Source organism: Gopherus flavomarginatus, chromosome 3, assembly GCF_025201925.1.
Source record: "Gopherus flavomarginatus isolate rGopFla2 chromosome 3, rGopFla2.mat.asm, whole genome shotgun sequence".
Taxonomy (NCBI): Eukaryota; Metazoa; Chordata; order Testudines; family Testudinidae; genus Gopherus; species Gopherus flavomarginatus.
In genome coordinates, this window is record NC_066619.1 from 152,980,580 (window position 1) to 152,995,540 (window position 14,961).

Here is a 14,961-nt window from a genome sequence, read left to right on the forward strand (position 1 = left end):
AGCCATGTTTGACAAATGTATGGTGCAAGGGTCGGCAACCTTTCGGAAGTGGTGCTCCGAGTCTTCATTTATTCACTCTAATTTAAGGTTTCGCGTGCCAGTAATACATTTTAATGTTTTTAGAAGGTCTCTTTCTAGAAGTCTATAATATAGACCTAAACTATTGTTGTATGTAAAGTAAATAAGGCTTTTAAAATGTTTAAGAAGCTTCATTTAAAATTTAAATTAAAATGCAAAGCCCTCTGGACTGGTGGCCAGGACCCGGGCAGTGTGAGTGCCACTGAAAATTAGCTCGTGTACGGCTTTTGGCACGCGTGCCATAGGTTGCCTACCACTGGTATAGTGCTTTAAAAGAGCAATTAATTTGCTATGAAATAACCTGATGTTTGAAATTAAATTTTCAGGGTCATGTAAAGGTGGTGCGCTATCTAGTGAAAGAAGTAAACCAGTTTCCATCCGATTCAGAATGTATGCGATACATAGCAACGATCACTGACAAGGTAAGAGAATTGTTGTAGTGTAATGTGGTAAGACTGAAAGTATTACTAAAAGAATAGTTCTAAGTGTGAATAATCAAGGTTGGCGTAGAATTTACCGTGAGCATCTGCTTGACTGGCAAAGCAAGTGTACCATGATTCTCAAAATAAATGTTTTTATTTTGGTAAAAATTGAAAATCCAAATACTGTAATAGTAGTACAAGTTACAGTAAATGGTTGTGAAAATGGCAGTAAACGCAACTTGCCAATAATTACTTGCTAATTTTCAGTTAATTTCCCAGACACTTGCTCAGATCAATGAAGTTCTACTGCATTTTTAAATATTATTACAGAAGGCAACTTTGTTTATTTTGTCTTTTCCATAAAAATAAATATAACATTCTAACCCTTCCAATGTGACATTTGATTATATTCATATAACCACAGTGGAGCTCCAAAAGTCTTCCATTCTTAAACATAGTTGAAAGATTGTTCTCCTGATGTTGATTAAATGCAGTAAACAAGAACTGTAAACAAACAGTAAAATATTTTCCATTTCTGCTTTATAAGCAAGCATTCCTTTTATGCTGTTCAGTATTTTTGGGATCCAGTGCTGTTCTGAGCTTAAACTAAATATCTGAAGTTGACGCTTGCTGTTGAGTAGGTGAATTGCTGTTGGATTGAATTGCTATCCATTTATCTTGCATAAATGGCTTCCCAATTTCCATAATATTCAGTAATTGCTTCTCAGGGGAGTGGTAATATCTTTTGAGCCTCTGACCTGCTGTGAAGGTTCTGTCTCTTGCATTGTTCATCTCTGGTCCAGGTTGGTATGGGCAAATGGCATCAGGTATCAAAAGGAATAAGGCATCAGCAGGAAGTAGACCATGAGAAAAGTAGAGCGGTGGTAGTACACAGTGTTTCCACTGTATCACTGATTCCCTGCACCATCATCACACTCCCTGCAAAATCTCCTCCCTGAAGTTCAGGCTGTGCAGTGTTGGAGGATGACATGAGTGAGGAGACAGCACTCTCCATGGCACTTCTTCCCCCCATCCCCTCACCTCACCGGCAAAGTTCTGTGAGTTTGCAAGAATTTAATGCCATTCATCCAAATATTGATATGGCCCCACATCACAGTGTATCTGAGAACTTCCCAAGGACTTCCTCCTTAGCTGGAGATAGAGAGAGAATGTTGGTGGGTTATTTGGTTAGAGCTGTGACATCTACTTTCCTTCCCAACTTTCTTTTATTATTTCAGCTTCCCAGTCCCTTTTCTCCCTTTCTGTTTCATCAGCCTGTTTTATCCTGTTCAGCAGCCTTTGATTTTAAACTCTCCGGGGCAAGGACTGTCCTCTGTTGGACAACACAGTGCCTAGCGCAGTTGGCACCCAATTAGGGACACTAGGCTTTACTGTAATATAGTATGTATAAGGAAGGGGGAATGGAGGAACTTGCTGAAGGAAAGTTAAGCTGGAGAGGGGTACTGCATTTAGACCTGAACATTATGAACTTAGTAGTTATCCCTTGAGCCAAATAGTTCCAGAGCCTTGGTTCAGCTTCTGTGACAGTCCTCCAAGTGAGGGCACGTGTCCACATTTATCATTTTTACTAATCAAATTCCTAATAGACTCAGCAAGGAAGCCAGTAATTGAGCAGATGTAGAAACTGAACTATTCTTTCAAGCATGTGGCTGTCCATCCAAGGCAAAATTGAGATACTTAAGTGGAGTGGTGTGGACAAGCTTGCTGGCCTTGTTCCACCCATTCAGTGCATAGAGTGTTTCAGTCTCCAGAGCTCTGAAACCTTTTGTAAGCGTTAAATTAAAAAATGAGAGAAGAAAACACTATTCCTTTTTCTGATATTACTCGAAATATCACCACGAAACTGCCCTTTGTTGACAGTTGGGTAGCTGCGGTTCTGTGTGTGTCAGACTGCTTCTTTCATAATAAGGTTCTGTAGTTTCCACAGCATGTTAGCAGTTAAAAGACCAGTAATTAAAATAATAAAATATTTAAATATTTTAAAAATGCTTTGTACCAATATGCTTCCAATACAAAATACCAGTACTAATTTTGTAAATCTGTAAATTTCGTATCGTTTGTCAACAAATACAATACATATTACAGAATTTTATGTTTTCAGACAGAAGATTGATTTACTTTGTCATTTTAGGAGATGTTAAAGAAGTGCCACCTTTGTATGGAATCAATAGTACAAGCCAAAGATAGACAGGCTGCTGAAGCAAACAAAAATGCAAGCATTCTTTTAGAAGAGCTGGACTTAGAGAAGGTAAGGAATCCCCATTCATTTCAAGTTTCATTTCTGTGACCAAAATGTCTCCACCATCAGAAGAAACTATACAAGTCTGGGCCCGAATTAAAAACAAACACACACTCACTCTCTCTTGGGCTAGAGCTGTGTGAAATACTTACCAAAAAAAGGGAGCCAGTGAATGTTTAGCCACCATAAAATCCACCTTTTAGGTGGCCAAAACTTCACTGCTGTTTCTTTGGTAGAGAAAGTGCTTCAAACAGCTATTCCTGATATGATTATTTTTTTCTGTTAGAATTGTAAAATAATCTATGCAAATATAAGAAAAGGTAATTATATATGATTATGATTTTAAGGTAATTATAGTTGTAGATAGCACACAAACAGAAAACCTGTTGCACAATATTGATTGTCTCAGAGTATGCTTTACCTCCTGCATATCGAGTGTACGGACACTGTTTCTTGGTATAAGCATTTCCCAAAAAGATTAATATAAAGCAGAAAGTTATTTTGTACAAACTGAGCTTAATGAAGAGTCTGTACCTGGTGTCATTAGCACAAATATATTTGATCTAAAATCTGTATTGATTTAAGCTTCCAGTGCCACATTAGTTGCAGCATTTTTAATAAGCATATATTTTTACCATCTCACTCTAATTGAAAATGGTTTATCTTCATTATTTTTGGTAAGTTTCATGCATGCTTGATTTGGCTTGTGCTTTCACATGCACACGCTTGAAGATTAAAATATAGGGCAAAATTCTCCTCTCCACTGCAATATGTATTGATTATATGTGCAGAGTTTCCATTAACAGCAATGGAATTTCAGCAGGTGAAACCAGTGTTAAATGTACAATCTAGATCCATAGTGGAAAATATTGGCCTTTTGATGTCTAAACATAATTTAACTGATTTAAATTAGATGTTTGATTTTCACAGTTGCAAATTGTAATGTAAAATAGTAGTAATCTTGAAGCATTCACATTGCTTCCGAACATGGTGCACGGTTCCTCTTTATCAACTTGCAATACTCTCATACTCCTGAAATGTTCTTGACTTACAGCTGAGGGAAGAAAGCAGGAGGCTGGCTTTGGCTGCCAAAAGAGAGAAAAGGAAAGAGAAACGGAGAAAGAAAAAGGAAGAACAAAGAAGAAAACTAGAAGAAATAGAAGCAAAAAATAAAGAGAATTTTGAACTACAAGCTGCTCAAGAGAAGGAAAAGCTGAAAACTGAAGGTAGTCTTATTGCTGTTTCCCATAGATTTAATCTTTTCCTGTCATTTTTTACTCCCAGTATGATTGCAGCTTTTTTTATCAGTACTTTGATAGAAAGTTTTATGTAGTCCATCCATATTTGCTATATCTAACATTATTTTTAAATTTTACTAAACATAGGAATTGCTATACTGGATCAGACCAGTGGTCTATCTAGGCAGTACGCAGTCTCTGACAGTGGCCATAATCAGCTGCTTCAGAAAGCAAGTATGGGATAACCTGTCTACAGTGAAACTTTCCTCCTAGCCCCCAGTACATAGTGATTGGCTTTGTCGAGAAGCTAGAGTTTATATCCTTTCCAGAACTCTCGTGTTTTTAATATTTACTATAACTCTCCCACTATTCTTGTTATCTGAATAATGCCAAATCCTTTTGAATCCTTTGGGCTCTGATACCTTGTAGCAATGCGTTCCAAAGGATAATTGAGTTTTGTATGGGAAGGTATTTCCTTTTAACAGTTTTGAATTTGCCACTTTTTGATTTAATTGAATATCCCTTTGTTCTGGTATCATGAAAAATGGTAAGCAGAAGTTACCAATCTAACTCCTCTACACCGTCTGTTATTTTGTATGCTTGTATCATGTCTCTTCTCAAAGGCAAACAATAAACCCGGTCTTTTCAGTTTCTCTTCATGTGAGTTTTTCCACACCCTTAATCATTTTTGTTAGCACTCTTGGAACCCCCATATCCTTTAGGAGATGCAGTTACCAGAACTGAATGCAATATGCACGCATACCATTAGTTTATAATGGCACTATAACAATTTCTGCATTATTTTTATGTCTTAGCAGTTACTGGCTTATCCCATGGAGTCATTCAAGACTGTTACTAAATTTCAATAGTAAATTGCCTGATTTGCTCGGTGTGACTTTAGGGTTACAAATTGCAAATTTCCTCATGCTGTAGTAATTTTTTTGATTCTTAATCAGATGAGCCTGAGGTCCTAATGGAGCCTCCTAGTGCCACCACTACAACCACAATAGGTATATCTGCCACTTGGACTACTTTAGCAGGTTCCCATGGGAAAAGGAACAATACCATCACCACAACCAGCTCCAAGAGGAAAAGCAGAAAAAACAAAATTAACCCAGATAATGTTCAGATTCTATTTGATGATCAACTCCCAATGTCCTATGGTCAACCAGAAAAAGCCAATGGCGAGTCGAAGAGTAGCAGTACCAGTGAAAGTGGTGACAGTGACAACATGAGGATTTCCAGCTGTAGTGACGAAAGCAGCAATAGCAACAGCAGCCACAAAAGTGACAGTCATTCTTCCACAGCAGCCACTAACGCTCTGAGCAACAAGAAACAGCCAGCAGTACTTGTCACTTCTCCAAAGGATGAGAGGAAAGCAATTTCTGGCAAATCATCAATAAAGTAAGTTTATTATGGCCATACATAAGAACTCCCATTATAAAATAATTGGAACTTCCTGGTGAAAATGATTCTCAAGACCTATTTTTAATAGCCTTGTTAGAGTCTTATAAATTACAAGAATTAAATATCAGAGGGGTAGCCGTGTTAGTCTGGATCTGTAAAAGCAGCAAAGAATCCTGTGGCACCTTATAGACTAACAGACGTTTTGGAGCATGAGCTTTCGTGGGTGAATACCCACTTCTTCAGATGCATGTGGTGGAAATATCCAGGGGCAGGTATATATATGCTAGCAAGCAAGCTAGAGATAACGAGGTCAGTTCAATCAGGGAGGATGAGGCCCTGTTCTAGTAGTTGAGGTGTGAAAACCAAGAGAGGAGAAACTGGTTCTGTAGTTGGCAAGCCATTGACAGTCTTTGTTCAATCCTGAGCTGATGGTGTCAAATTTGCAGATGAACTGAAGCTCAGCAGTTTCTCTTTGAAGTCTGGTCCTGAAGTTTTTTTGCTGCAGGATGGCCACCTTAAGGTCTGCTATAGTGTGGCCAGGGAGGTTGAAGTGTTCTCCTACAGGTTTTTGTATATTGCCATTCCTAATGTCTGATTTGTGTCCATTTATCCTTTTCCGTAGAGACTGTCCAGTTTGGCCGATGTACATAGCAGAGGGGCATTGCTGGCATATGATGGCGTATATTACATTGGTGGATGTGCAGGTGAATGAACCGGTGATGATGTGGCTGATCTGGTTAGGTCCTGTGATGGTGTCGCTGGTGTAGATATGTGGGCAGAGTTGGCATCGAGGTTTGTTGCATGGATTGGTTCCTGAGCTAGAGTTGTTATGGTGTGGTGTGCAGTTACTGGTGAGAATATGTTTCAGGTTGGCAGGTTGTCTGTGGGCAAGGACTGGCCTGCCACCCAAGGCCTGTGAAAGTGTGGGATCATTGTCCAGGATGGGTTGTAGATCCTTGATGATGCGTTGGAGGGGTTTTAGCTGGGGGCTGTATGTGATGGCCAGTGGAGTCCTGTTGGTTTCTTTCTTGGGTTTGTCTTGCAGTAGGAGGCTTCTGGGTACACGTCTGGCTCTGTTGATCTGTTTCCTTATTTCCTCGTGCGGGTATTGTAGTTTTGAGAATGCTTGGTGGAGATTTTGTAGGTGTTGGTCTCCGTCTGAGGGGTTAGAGCAGATGCGGTTGTACCTCAGTGCTTGGCTGTAGACAATGGATCGTGTGATGTGTCCGGGATGGAAGCTGGAGGCATGAAGGTAGGCATAGCGGTCGGTAGGTTTTCGATATAGGGTGGTGTTAATGTGACCATCACTTATTTGCACCGTGGTGTCAAGAAGGTGGACCTCCTGTGTAGATTGGTCCAGGCTGAGGTTGATGGTGGGGTGGAAGCTGTTGAAATCATGGTGGAATTTTTCCAGAGTCTCCTTCCCATGGGTCCAGATGATGAAGATGTCATCAATGTAGCGTAGGTAGAGAAGGGGCGTGAGTGGACGAGAGCTGAGGAAGCGTTGTTCCAGGTCGGCCATAAAGATATTGGCATATTGTGGGGCCATGCGGGTGCCCATAGCAGTGCCACTGATCTGGAGATATATATTGTCATCAAATTTGAAATAGTTGTGTGTAAGTATAAAGGCACAGAGCTCAGCAGCCAGTTGTGCTGTGGCATCATCAGGGATAGTGTTCCTGACAGCTTGTATTCCATCTATGTGTGGGATGTTTGTGTAGAGAGCCTCTACATCCATGGTGGCTAGGATGGTGTTTTCTGGGAGGTGACCAATGCATTGTAGTTTCCTCAGGAAATCAGTGGTGTCACGGAGATAGCTGGGAGTGCTGGTGGCATATGGTCTGAGTCGAGAGTCCATATATCCAGACAGTCCTTCAGTGAGAGTGCCAATGCCCGAGATGATGGGGCGTCCAGGATTTCCGGGCTTGTGGATCTTGGGTGGTAGATAGAATAACCCTGGTCGGGGCTTCCAGGACAACACTGAACAGTGCACTGATACACAGGTGCCCTCCCACCAACAGCACAAGAAGAACTACTCCACATGGACTCCTCCTGAGGGTCGAAATGACAGTCTGGACCTATACATTGAATGCGTCCGCCGGCGTGCACAGGCAGAAATCGTGGAACAACAACATCGCTTGCCTCACAACCTAAGTCGTGCAGAACGCAATGCCATCCACGGCCTCAGAAACCACCCTGACATTATCATCAAAGAGGCTGATAAAGGAGGTGCCGTTGTCATCATGAACAGGTCTGACTACCAAAAGGAGGCCGCCAGACAACTCTCCAATACCAAATTCTACAGGCCACTTCCCTCAGATCCCACTGAGGAATACACTAAGAAACTACAGCATCTACTCAGGACACTCCCTACACTAACACCAGAAGAAATCAACATACCCCTAGAGCATTGGTCACCTCCCAGAAAACACCATCCTAGCCACCATGGATGTAGAGGCTCTCTACACAAACATCCCACACACAGATGGAATACAAGCTGTCAGGAACACTATCTCTGATGATGCCACAGCACAACTGGCTGCTGAGCTCTGTGCCTTTATACTTACACACAACTATTTCAAATTTGATGACAATATATATCTCCAGATCAGTGGCACTGCTATGGGCACCCGCATGGCCCCACAATATGCCAATATCTTTATGGCCGACCTGGAACAACGCTTCCTCAGCTCTCGTCCACTCACGCCCCTTCTCTACCTATGCTACATTGATGACATCTTCATCATCTGGACCCATGGGAAGGAGACTCTGGAAAAATTCCACCATGATTTCAACAGCTTCCACCCCACCATCAACCTCAGCCTGGACCAATCTACACGGGAGGTCCACCTTCTTGACACCACGGTGCAAATAAGTGATGGTCACATTAACACCACCCTATATCGAAAACCTACCGACCGCTATGCCTACCTTCATGCCTCCAGCTTCCATCCCGGACACATCACACGATCCATTGTCTACAGCCAAGCACTGAGGTACAACCGCATCTTCTCTAACCCCTCAGACGGAGACCAACACCTACAAAATCTCCACCAAGCATTCTCAAAACTACAATACCCGCACGAGGAAATAAGGAAGCAGATCAACAGAGCCAGACGTGTACCCAGAAGCCTCCTACTGCAAGACAAACCCAAGAAAGAAACCAACAGGACTCCACTGGCCATCACATACAGCCCCCAGCTAAAACCCCTCCAACGCATCATCAAGGATCTACAACCCGTCCTGGACAATGATCCCACACTTTCACAGGCCTTGGGTGGCAGGCCAGTCCTTGCCCACAGACAACCTGCCAACCTGAAACATATTCTCACCAGTAACTGCACACCGCACTATAATAACTCTAGCTCAGGAACCAATCCATGCAACAAACCTCGATGCCAACTCTGCCCACATATCTACACCAGCGACACCATCACAGGACCTAACCAGATCAGCCACACCATCACCGGTTCATTCACCTGCACATCCACCAATGTAATATATGCCATCATATGCCAGCAATGCCCCTCTGCTATGTACATCGGTCAAACTGGACAGTCTCTACGGAAAAGGATAAATGGACACAAATCAGACATTAGGAATGGCAATATACAAAAACCTGTAGGAGAGCACTTCAACCTCCCTGGCCGCACTATAGCAGACCTTAAGGTGGCCATCCTACAGCAAAAAAACTTCAGGACCAGACTTCAAAGAGAAACTGCTGAGCTTCAGTTCATCTGCAAATTTGACACCATCAGCTCAGGATTGAACAAAGACTGTGAATGGCTAGCCAACTACAGAACCAGTTTCTCCTCTCTTGGTTTTCACACCTCAACTACTAGAACAGGGCCTCATCCTCCCTGATTGAACTGACCTCGTTATCTCTAGCTTGCTTGCTAGCATATATATACCTGCCCCTGGATATTTCCACCACATGCAACTGAAGAAGTGGGTATTCACCCACGAAAGCTCATGCTCCAGAATGTCTGTTAGTCTATAAGGTGCCACAGGATTCTTTGCTGCTTTTACAAGAATTAAATAGATAAGAGCACAAATGTCCTTGCTTTTCTATTTATATGAATATAAATATTGTATGAGGAGCCAAAACATTTTTGGATCATGATTTATATTAAAACAGTAGGCTGAGGCATGAAGCCTACCCACAAATCTTTAATGAGTGGGTTGTCTTGCTATATGTGGTTTCCCAGACAGAAGCATTTAAGTTATTTCAGAGTTAGTATAGTCAGTGGTCTTTTGGCAACAGATGTCATGACTAGCGGCTAGTCTTTTAGCAATGCCACCAAGTGAAAGGGCAGTATTTTAGCCTAGGTTTCAGGTACAGTGCTGCTGAGTTCAAGTGGCACCTAATCCAGTGGATATTACATTGGTGGTTCTAAAAGTTCAGATGGTTTCTCGATGCATTCCAAAATGCCATATACACAAATTCATAGTGGTTGGTTAATCCTAATCCTATCAGACACATAAGAGGAAAAAATGAAGTCTATACTTCTATTTTTTATATATACATACTGCTTCTCCAGTGTTCTAGGTAGTTTATTGCTCTGCATTTTCCTCAGATGCAGTGAACCTGTTTCTAGCTTTCAGCAGAAGGGGGGAAAAAATAGCAAAACCAAATTCGCTATTAGTTAGCTGCTAAAATACCATTAAGATATTTTATTGCATAAGTACATTAAGTATATTTAATGAATGATCACTTGTGCTTAGAGCACTTAGTATCTGGGCAGAAATGTGCTAACTGTATCAAGTTATGATTTTCTAATGCTGAAGCTCCTAACAAGCTTAGTGCCCAAAGGCTACAGAAAAATGGCCACATGGTGTGTCTTACACTGAGTTTGAAGAAGAAATTTCTCTAAATGCAACAAATTATTTTTTTAAAGGTTGTCAGAGGTTATCAGTGAAGTAACCAGCAACTCCTTGTCCACTTGCACAAAATCTGGACCTTCTCCCCTTTCTTCTCCAAATGGAAAATTAACCATAGCTAGCCCAAAACGTGGTCAGAAGAGGGAAGAAGGATGGAAGGAGGTTGTAAGAAGGTATGTGTGCATATACAACGTGAAACATGCCAGTAGTTTTACCCCTTTTATGTATCTTCTTTGACAGAACATTTTTATTTCATTGTTCCCCGTCTTGCAGTTAAAATGAATGTATTAATTTGAGAGTAGAAGTGCTAAATTTCTCCTCTGAAACACCAGCTCAGGATCTGTCTCAAACTTCATAGCTTCCTGGTAATCCTCACCTTATTTCAGATCATCAAAACTTCTCTATTTCCCTTAATACTTTTTTCTTCTGCATAGATCAAAGAAGGTTTCTGTCCCATCAACAGTAATTTCCAGAGTCATTGGAAGAGGAGGATGTAACATCAATGCCATCCGGGAGTTCACTGGAGCACATATAGACATTGACAAACAGAAAGACAAAACAGGGGACAGAATAATAACAATCAGGTAAAAAGTTGGTTTGGCATCATTAACTACTTTTTAAAAAGAATAATTTCTATAAAGTGAATGGGAAGAATGAATTTTAGAGGGTAATTTTTGGTTTAATAGACCACTTTTCTTGCAGGATTTCTAAGTGAGCAACAATTTTAAAGATCTGTCATTTGAGAAGCATAATTGATGTTACTATTCCGTTTGTGCTTTTGCACCAAAAGAATGTTTTCATGCAGAATAGGGAAAATTGATTCTGTTCTGTAGTTGTGGGCAGAAAGTAAGGAGATATAAACTACTTTTTGTGGACTATGCAATGCCTTCGTTGCTTAGGACACTGGTATTCCAGCCTTTTCAGTTCTTTACATATGAAGCTAAACATCTAGTTTCCTTTAACATAAAATATCTTTCTTTGAATTTATCTGTAGGAGGATGGTTGAGAACCTCAAAGCAGACGTTTGGGCTACATAGTGTAAAAGTTCAGGGTAAAAATTAAATCAGAATAACTATATTTTTCCTCCCTTCCTTTTACTTTTATTACAGGGGTGGCACAGAATCAACAAGACAAGCAACACAGTTGATCAATGCTCTTATTAAGGATCCAGATAAGGAAATTGATGAACTTATTCCAAAGAATCGTTTGAAAAGTTCTGCAGCAAATTCCAAAACAGGGTTGTCGACACCTGCTGCCACTACAGCCGTTAACAATTCACTAATGGGAATCAAAGTGACCACTGTAGCTGTTCAGTCAACATCTCAAACAGCCACAGCACTCACTGTGCCTGCAATTTCTTCAGCACCCACACATAAAACTGTCAAGAACCCAGTGAATAACGTACGGCCTGGTTTTCCAGTCTCTCTTCCATTAGCGTATCCTCCTCCACAGTTTGCACATGCTTTACTTGCTGCTCAGACTTTCCAACAAATCCGTCCACCTCGGTTGCCCATGACCCACTTTGGAGGTACTTTTCCACCAGCTCAGTCTACCTGGGGTCCTTTTCCTGTTAGGCCTTTGAGCCCTGCAAGAGCTACTAACTCACCTAAACCTCACATGGTGCCTCGCCATAACAGTCAGAACAGCAGCGGTTCTCAGGTGAATTCAACAAGTTCTCTGACTACTAGTCTGACAACTGCAACAAGTTCAACAGCCTCTGCTGTGCCTGTTTCATCTACAAACGGCAGTCCCAGTTCACCTTCAGTCAGAAGGCAGCTTTTTGTTACAGTTGTGAAAACATCTAATGCCACCACAACTACAATCACAACCACAGCTAGTAACAACAGTACAGCACCTACAAATGCCACATACCCCATCCCTACTGCCAAAGAACACTACCCTGTCTCATCCCCATCATCCCCTTCGCCACCAGCTCAGCCAGTAGCAGTTTCTAGAAACAGTCCTTCAGACTGTGTAACAACCTCTCCGAATAAAGGGGCATCTTCCTCTGACCAGGAAGCAGCTAGTCCACCAGTAGTAGAAACAAGTAACTTAGCCAGCAGTGGGCAGCTGAGTGCTAGTTCTGTTGGGAGTTCCTTAGTGCACCCTGCTCACCAGCAATCTCCAGGATCTCTTTCTCAAGAAGCAAGACTTCCTCCCCAGCAACCTCAGGTTCCTCTACCAGATCCTAGAATGGTTGTACCTCCACATTTAGCAGCAGTAACAAGTTCATCTGCCCCAGTGGTAGGTTCGACAAATGCCCCCATGACCTATCCCTTGCCTCAGACATCAATGGGATCTACTCAACCTCCAGCTAAAATGGAAACCCCTGCTATCAAACCACCTGCCCATGGAACAAATACTGGTCACAAGACTCCAGCTCCCGTGCAGAATTGTTCTGTTGCAATCCTCAATGTAAATCACATTAAAAGGCCCCACAGTGTTCCCTCTTCGGTGCAGCTTCCTTCTACCTTAAGTACACAAACTGCTTCTCAGAATTCAGCCCATCCAGCAAACAAATCTATGGGTACTAACTTCAGTGCTACTTTGCCTTTTGGGCCCTTTAGCACATTGTTTGAGAACAGTTCCACTTCTGCTCATGCCTTCTGGGGTGGATCTGTAGTTTCATCTCAGACAACACCAGAGTCCATTCGATCAGGAAAGTCTTCGTTTTTGCCAAACTCAGAACCCTTGCATCAGTCTGATACTTCCAAAGCTCCAGGTTTTAGGCCACCGTTACAAAGGCCAGCTCCAAGTCCCTCAGGTAAGTGTGTGTGTGTGTGGTGTCCTCAGCTGAATGCCTGCACTTTGGAACACTTAATATTTTTCTGCCTATTCTTTTAGGGTTCTTTATACTAAATGAATTGTGTATTCCGTAATTCATCTGCTCTTGAATCTGTCCCTTGTAGTGGAACTGTGCTTTCAAGTATAAGATTTCATTTGTAACCCGAATTATGTTTCTAGCCCTTACAAGGATACCTTCTGAATGTAAACTAATGTACTGCTGTCTTCGTGAGTGTGCATGCAGCCTGCCACACTATCTCTGAGAGATAACTGTCCTATTCCTCTCATTTGAAGTATTGCATGTAAACCGCAGAGTTGACAGTTGAAATGGTAGCATGTTAAAATTATCAACACTGAAACGGTTAACAGAATCATCCATCTACCACAACTTCTGAGGTATCAAAAGGCTCAGTTGTCACTGCCTATCTGACAAAACCTCCCTCTTTATCCCTTGCCAACTTCTGTAGTGTAGTCCTGCCTAGCCAATATATAAATCTATAGCATATTGAAACTTTAGGACACAGTTAAAAATGAATTTAAAATCAGAATATATAAACAAGGGATACTTCGCTAATTTTTATTATTCATTTTCATGTTAATTCAACAAAAATCTCCATTTTTGGATGCACGTGATTCTCCAGGAGAATTTCCAGTCTGCTGAACTCATGCAGGGTTTTGTCACAGAATTCAGAGCAGCAACTTACTATGGAATACATAGTTTGTTTGTACTTTGACTTTGTGCAGTGTGTAGGGACTCAAGATGTGGGTTTTGTATGTGGTGTTTCGCCTTCAAGAGAAAAGTATAGCAATGACTTCCTAAAGAAGTGAAGAACAGTTGTAAATTTTGATCTGTTTCTATTTATTAATACCAAAGAATAGAGAGATGCTGTTTGTTTTTTACGTTGTAACCTATTCATGTGGACTAGGTAACTTCTGTTGATTTTGAAATAATTTGAGAGTTCGGTCTTCTTCAAATATCTGGCAATATGTAGGCCTTGTTATCACCTGTTGAATAGCGAGGGGTATTTTAGTGAGACAGAGCTGAGTTGCATTTATATCAATAGTATCCCATGTATTCCACAGCACTAGAAGTTACCTTTTTGCTGAATAGCTGTGCTCAGAATGTCAGCTTTTGTGTGTGTGAAAAAAAAAATCTAGTTCTTAGCTGTGAAGATAATTTTGAAAATGTGCCTCTAAAGAAAAGTGATATATTGATATCTTCTTGTGTTAGCAGAGGGTCTAAGACAGTAGCACTGAAAGGATTTGGACTGCCCAGTTCATTTCAGTCAGGACAGTGATGCCAGGGACTTTGGCATATTTCCAAGATCCCATGGAATTCAGTATTTTTGTCATAGAATTTGCCATTTTGTTGCTGCTAGGCATCTGGCACTTCGTTAGTCTCCCTATTGGGTCTAGCTGGAGTTGTTGCTTATTTGCCAGCTTTCCTAGCAGGGAGTTAATTGGATTATAAGGAATGTGGTCCCTCATTGTTCCATGAAGTCAAGCAGCAGAGTTCAGGGAGCCTAACTTGCAGCTAGGCACTGGGGAGAAGTGTAAAGTGGTCTATCCATACTCTGTGGAGAATAGTATAGCTGCTGGCACCTGGGGAATCAAGGTGATACACGCTCCCCTCTTGCTGGCACACATGGAAGTGGGGGAAGGAGGCTCTGAGCCAGGTCTCTTGGACAGTGTTGCACTAGTTGACGCTCAAGGGGATAGGCGTCCTGGAGAACACCATAAAAAACTACTACTCCTTTCTTAACACTTCTCTGTTTGGGGTCAGTGACTTTTATAGCCTTCTTCCAGAATGCAAGCTGCTTTGTCAGGCCATGCTGCAGACTGGAGTCTGAGGTCTGCTGACAGCTGGTCCATGAGCTATATTACTTCATAG

The 14,961-nt window shown here is 41.6% G+C and overlaps 1 protein-coding gene and 2 long non-coding RNA genes across 12 annotated transcripts in view; 1 reads left to right on the top strand and 2 right to left on the bottom strand.

Annotated features, from left to right (window-relative positions):
- The window catches only part of ANKRD17 (ankyrin repeat domain 17), a 168,010-nt gene that overhangs the window by 140,383 nt on the left and 12,666 nt on the right, over nt 1–14,961 (top strand). For all 6 annotated transcript variants that reach the window (XR_007773286.1, XM_050944966.1, XM_050944964.1 and 3 more), the window contains 7 exons: nt 405–500; nt 2,653–2,769; nt 3,815–3,986; nt 4,955–5,402; nt 10,304–10,459; nt 10,721–10,870; nt 11,396–13,050. Coding sequence is in view for 5 of the 6 variants with exons in the window: in XM_050944966.1 (XP_050800923.1) it covers nt 405–500; nt 2,653–2,769; nt 3,815–3,986; nt 4,955–5,402; nt 10,304–10,459; nt 10,721–10,870; nt 11,396–13,050 (2,794 nt within the window). In the remaining variant the exon portion in view is untranslated. The remainder of the gene's footprint in view (nt 1–404; nt 501–2,652; nt 2,770–3,814; nt 3,987–4,954; nt 5,403–10,303; nt 10,460–10,720; nt 10,871–11,395; nt 13,051–14,961) is intronic.
- LOC127047140 (uncharacterized) overlaps nt 1–14,961 on the bottom strand; it is a 604,330-nt gene that overhangs the window by 81,876 nt on the left and 507,493 nt on the right. The gene's annotated exons all lie outside the window — the stretch shown is intronic.
- The window catches only part of LOC127047130 (uncharacterized), a 61,188-nt gene that overhangs the window by 27,929 nt on the left and 18,298 nt on the right, over nt 1–14,961 (bottom strand). For 2 of the 4 annotated variants that reach the window (XR_007773299.1, XR_007773298.1), the window contains exon 2: nt 10,663–10,806. This is a non-coding gene — a long non-coding RNA (uncharacterized LOC127047130). Of the gene's footprint in view, nt 1–819; nt 1,653–2,912; nt 3,061–10,662; nt 10,807–14,961 lie in introns of those variants that run through there. The other 2 variants (XR_007773297.1, XR_007773296.1) reach the window with 2 other exon arrangements.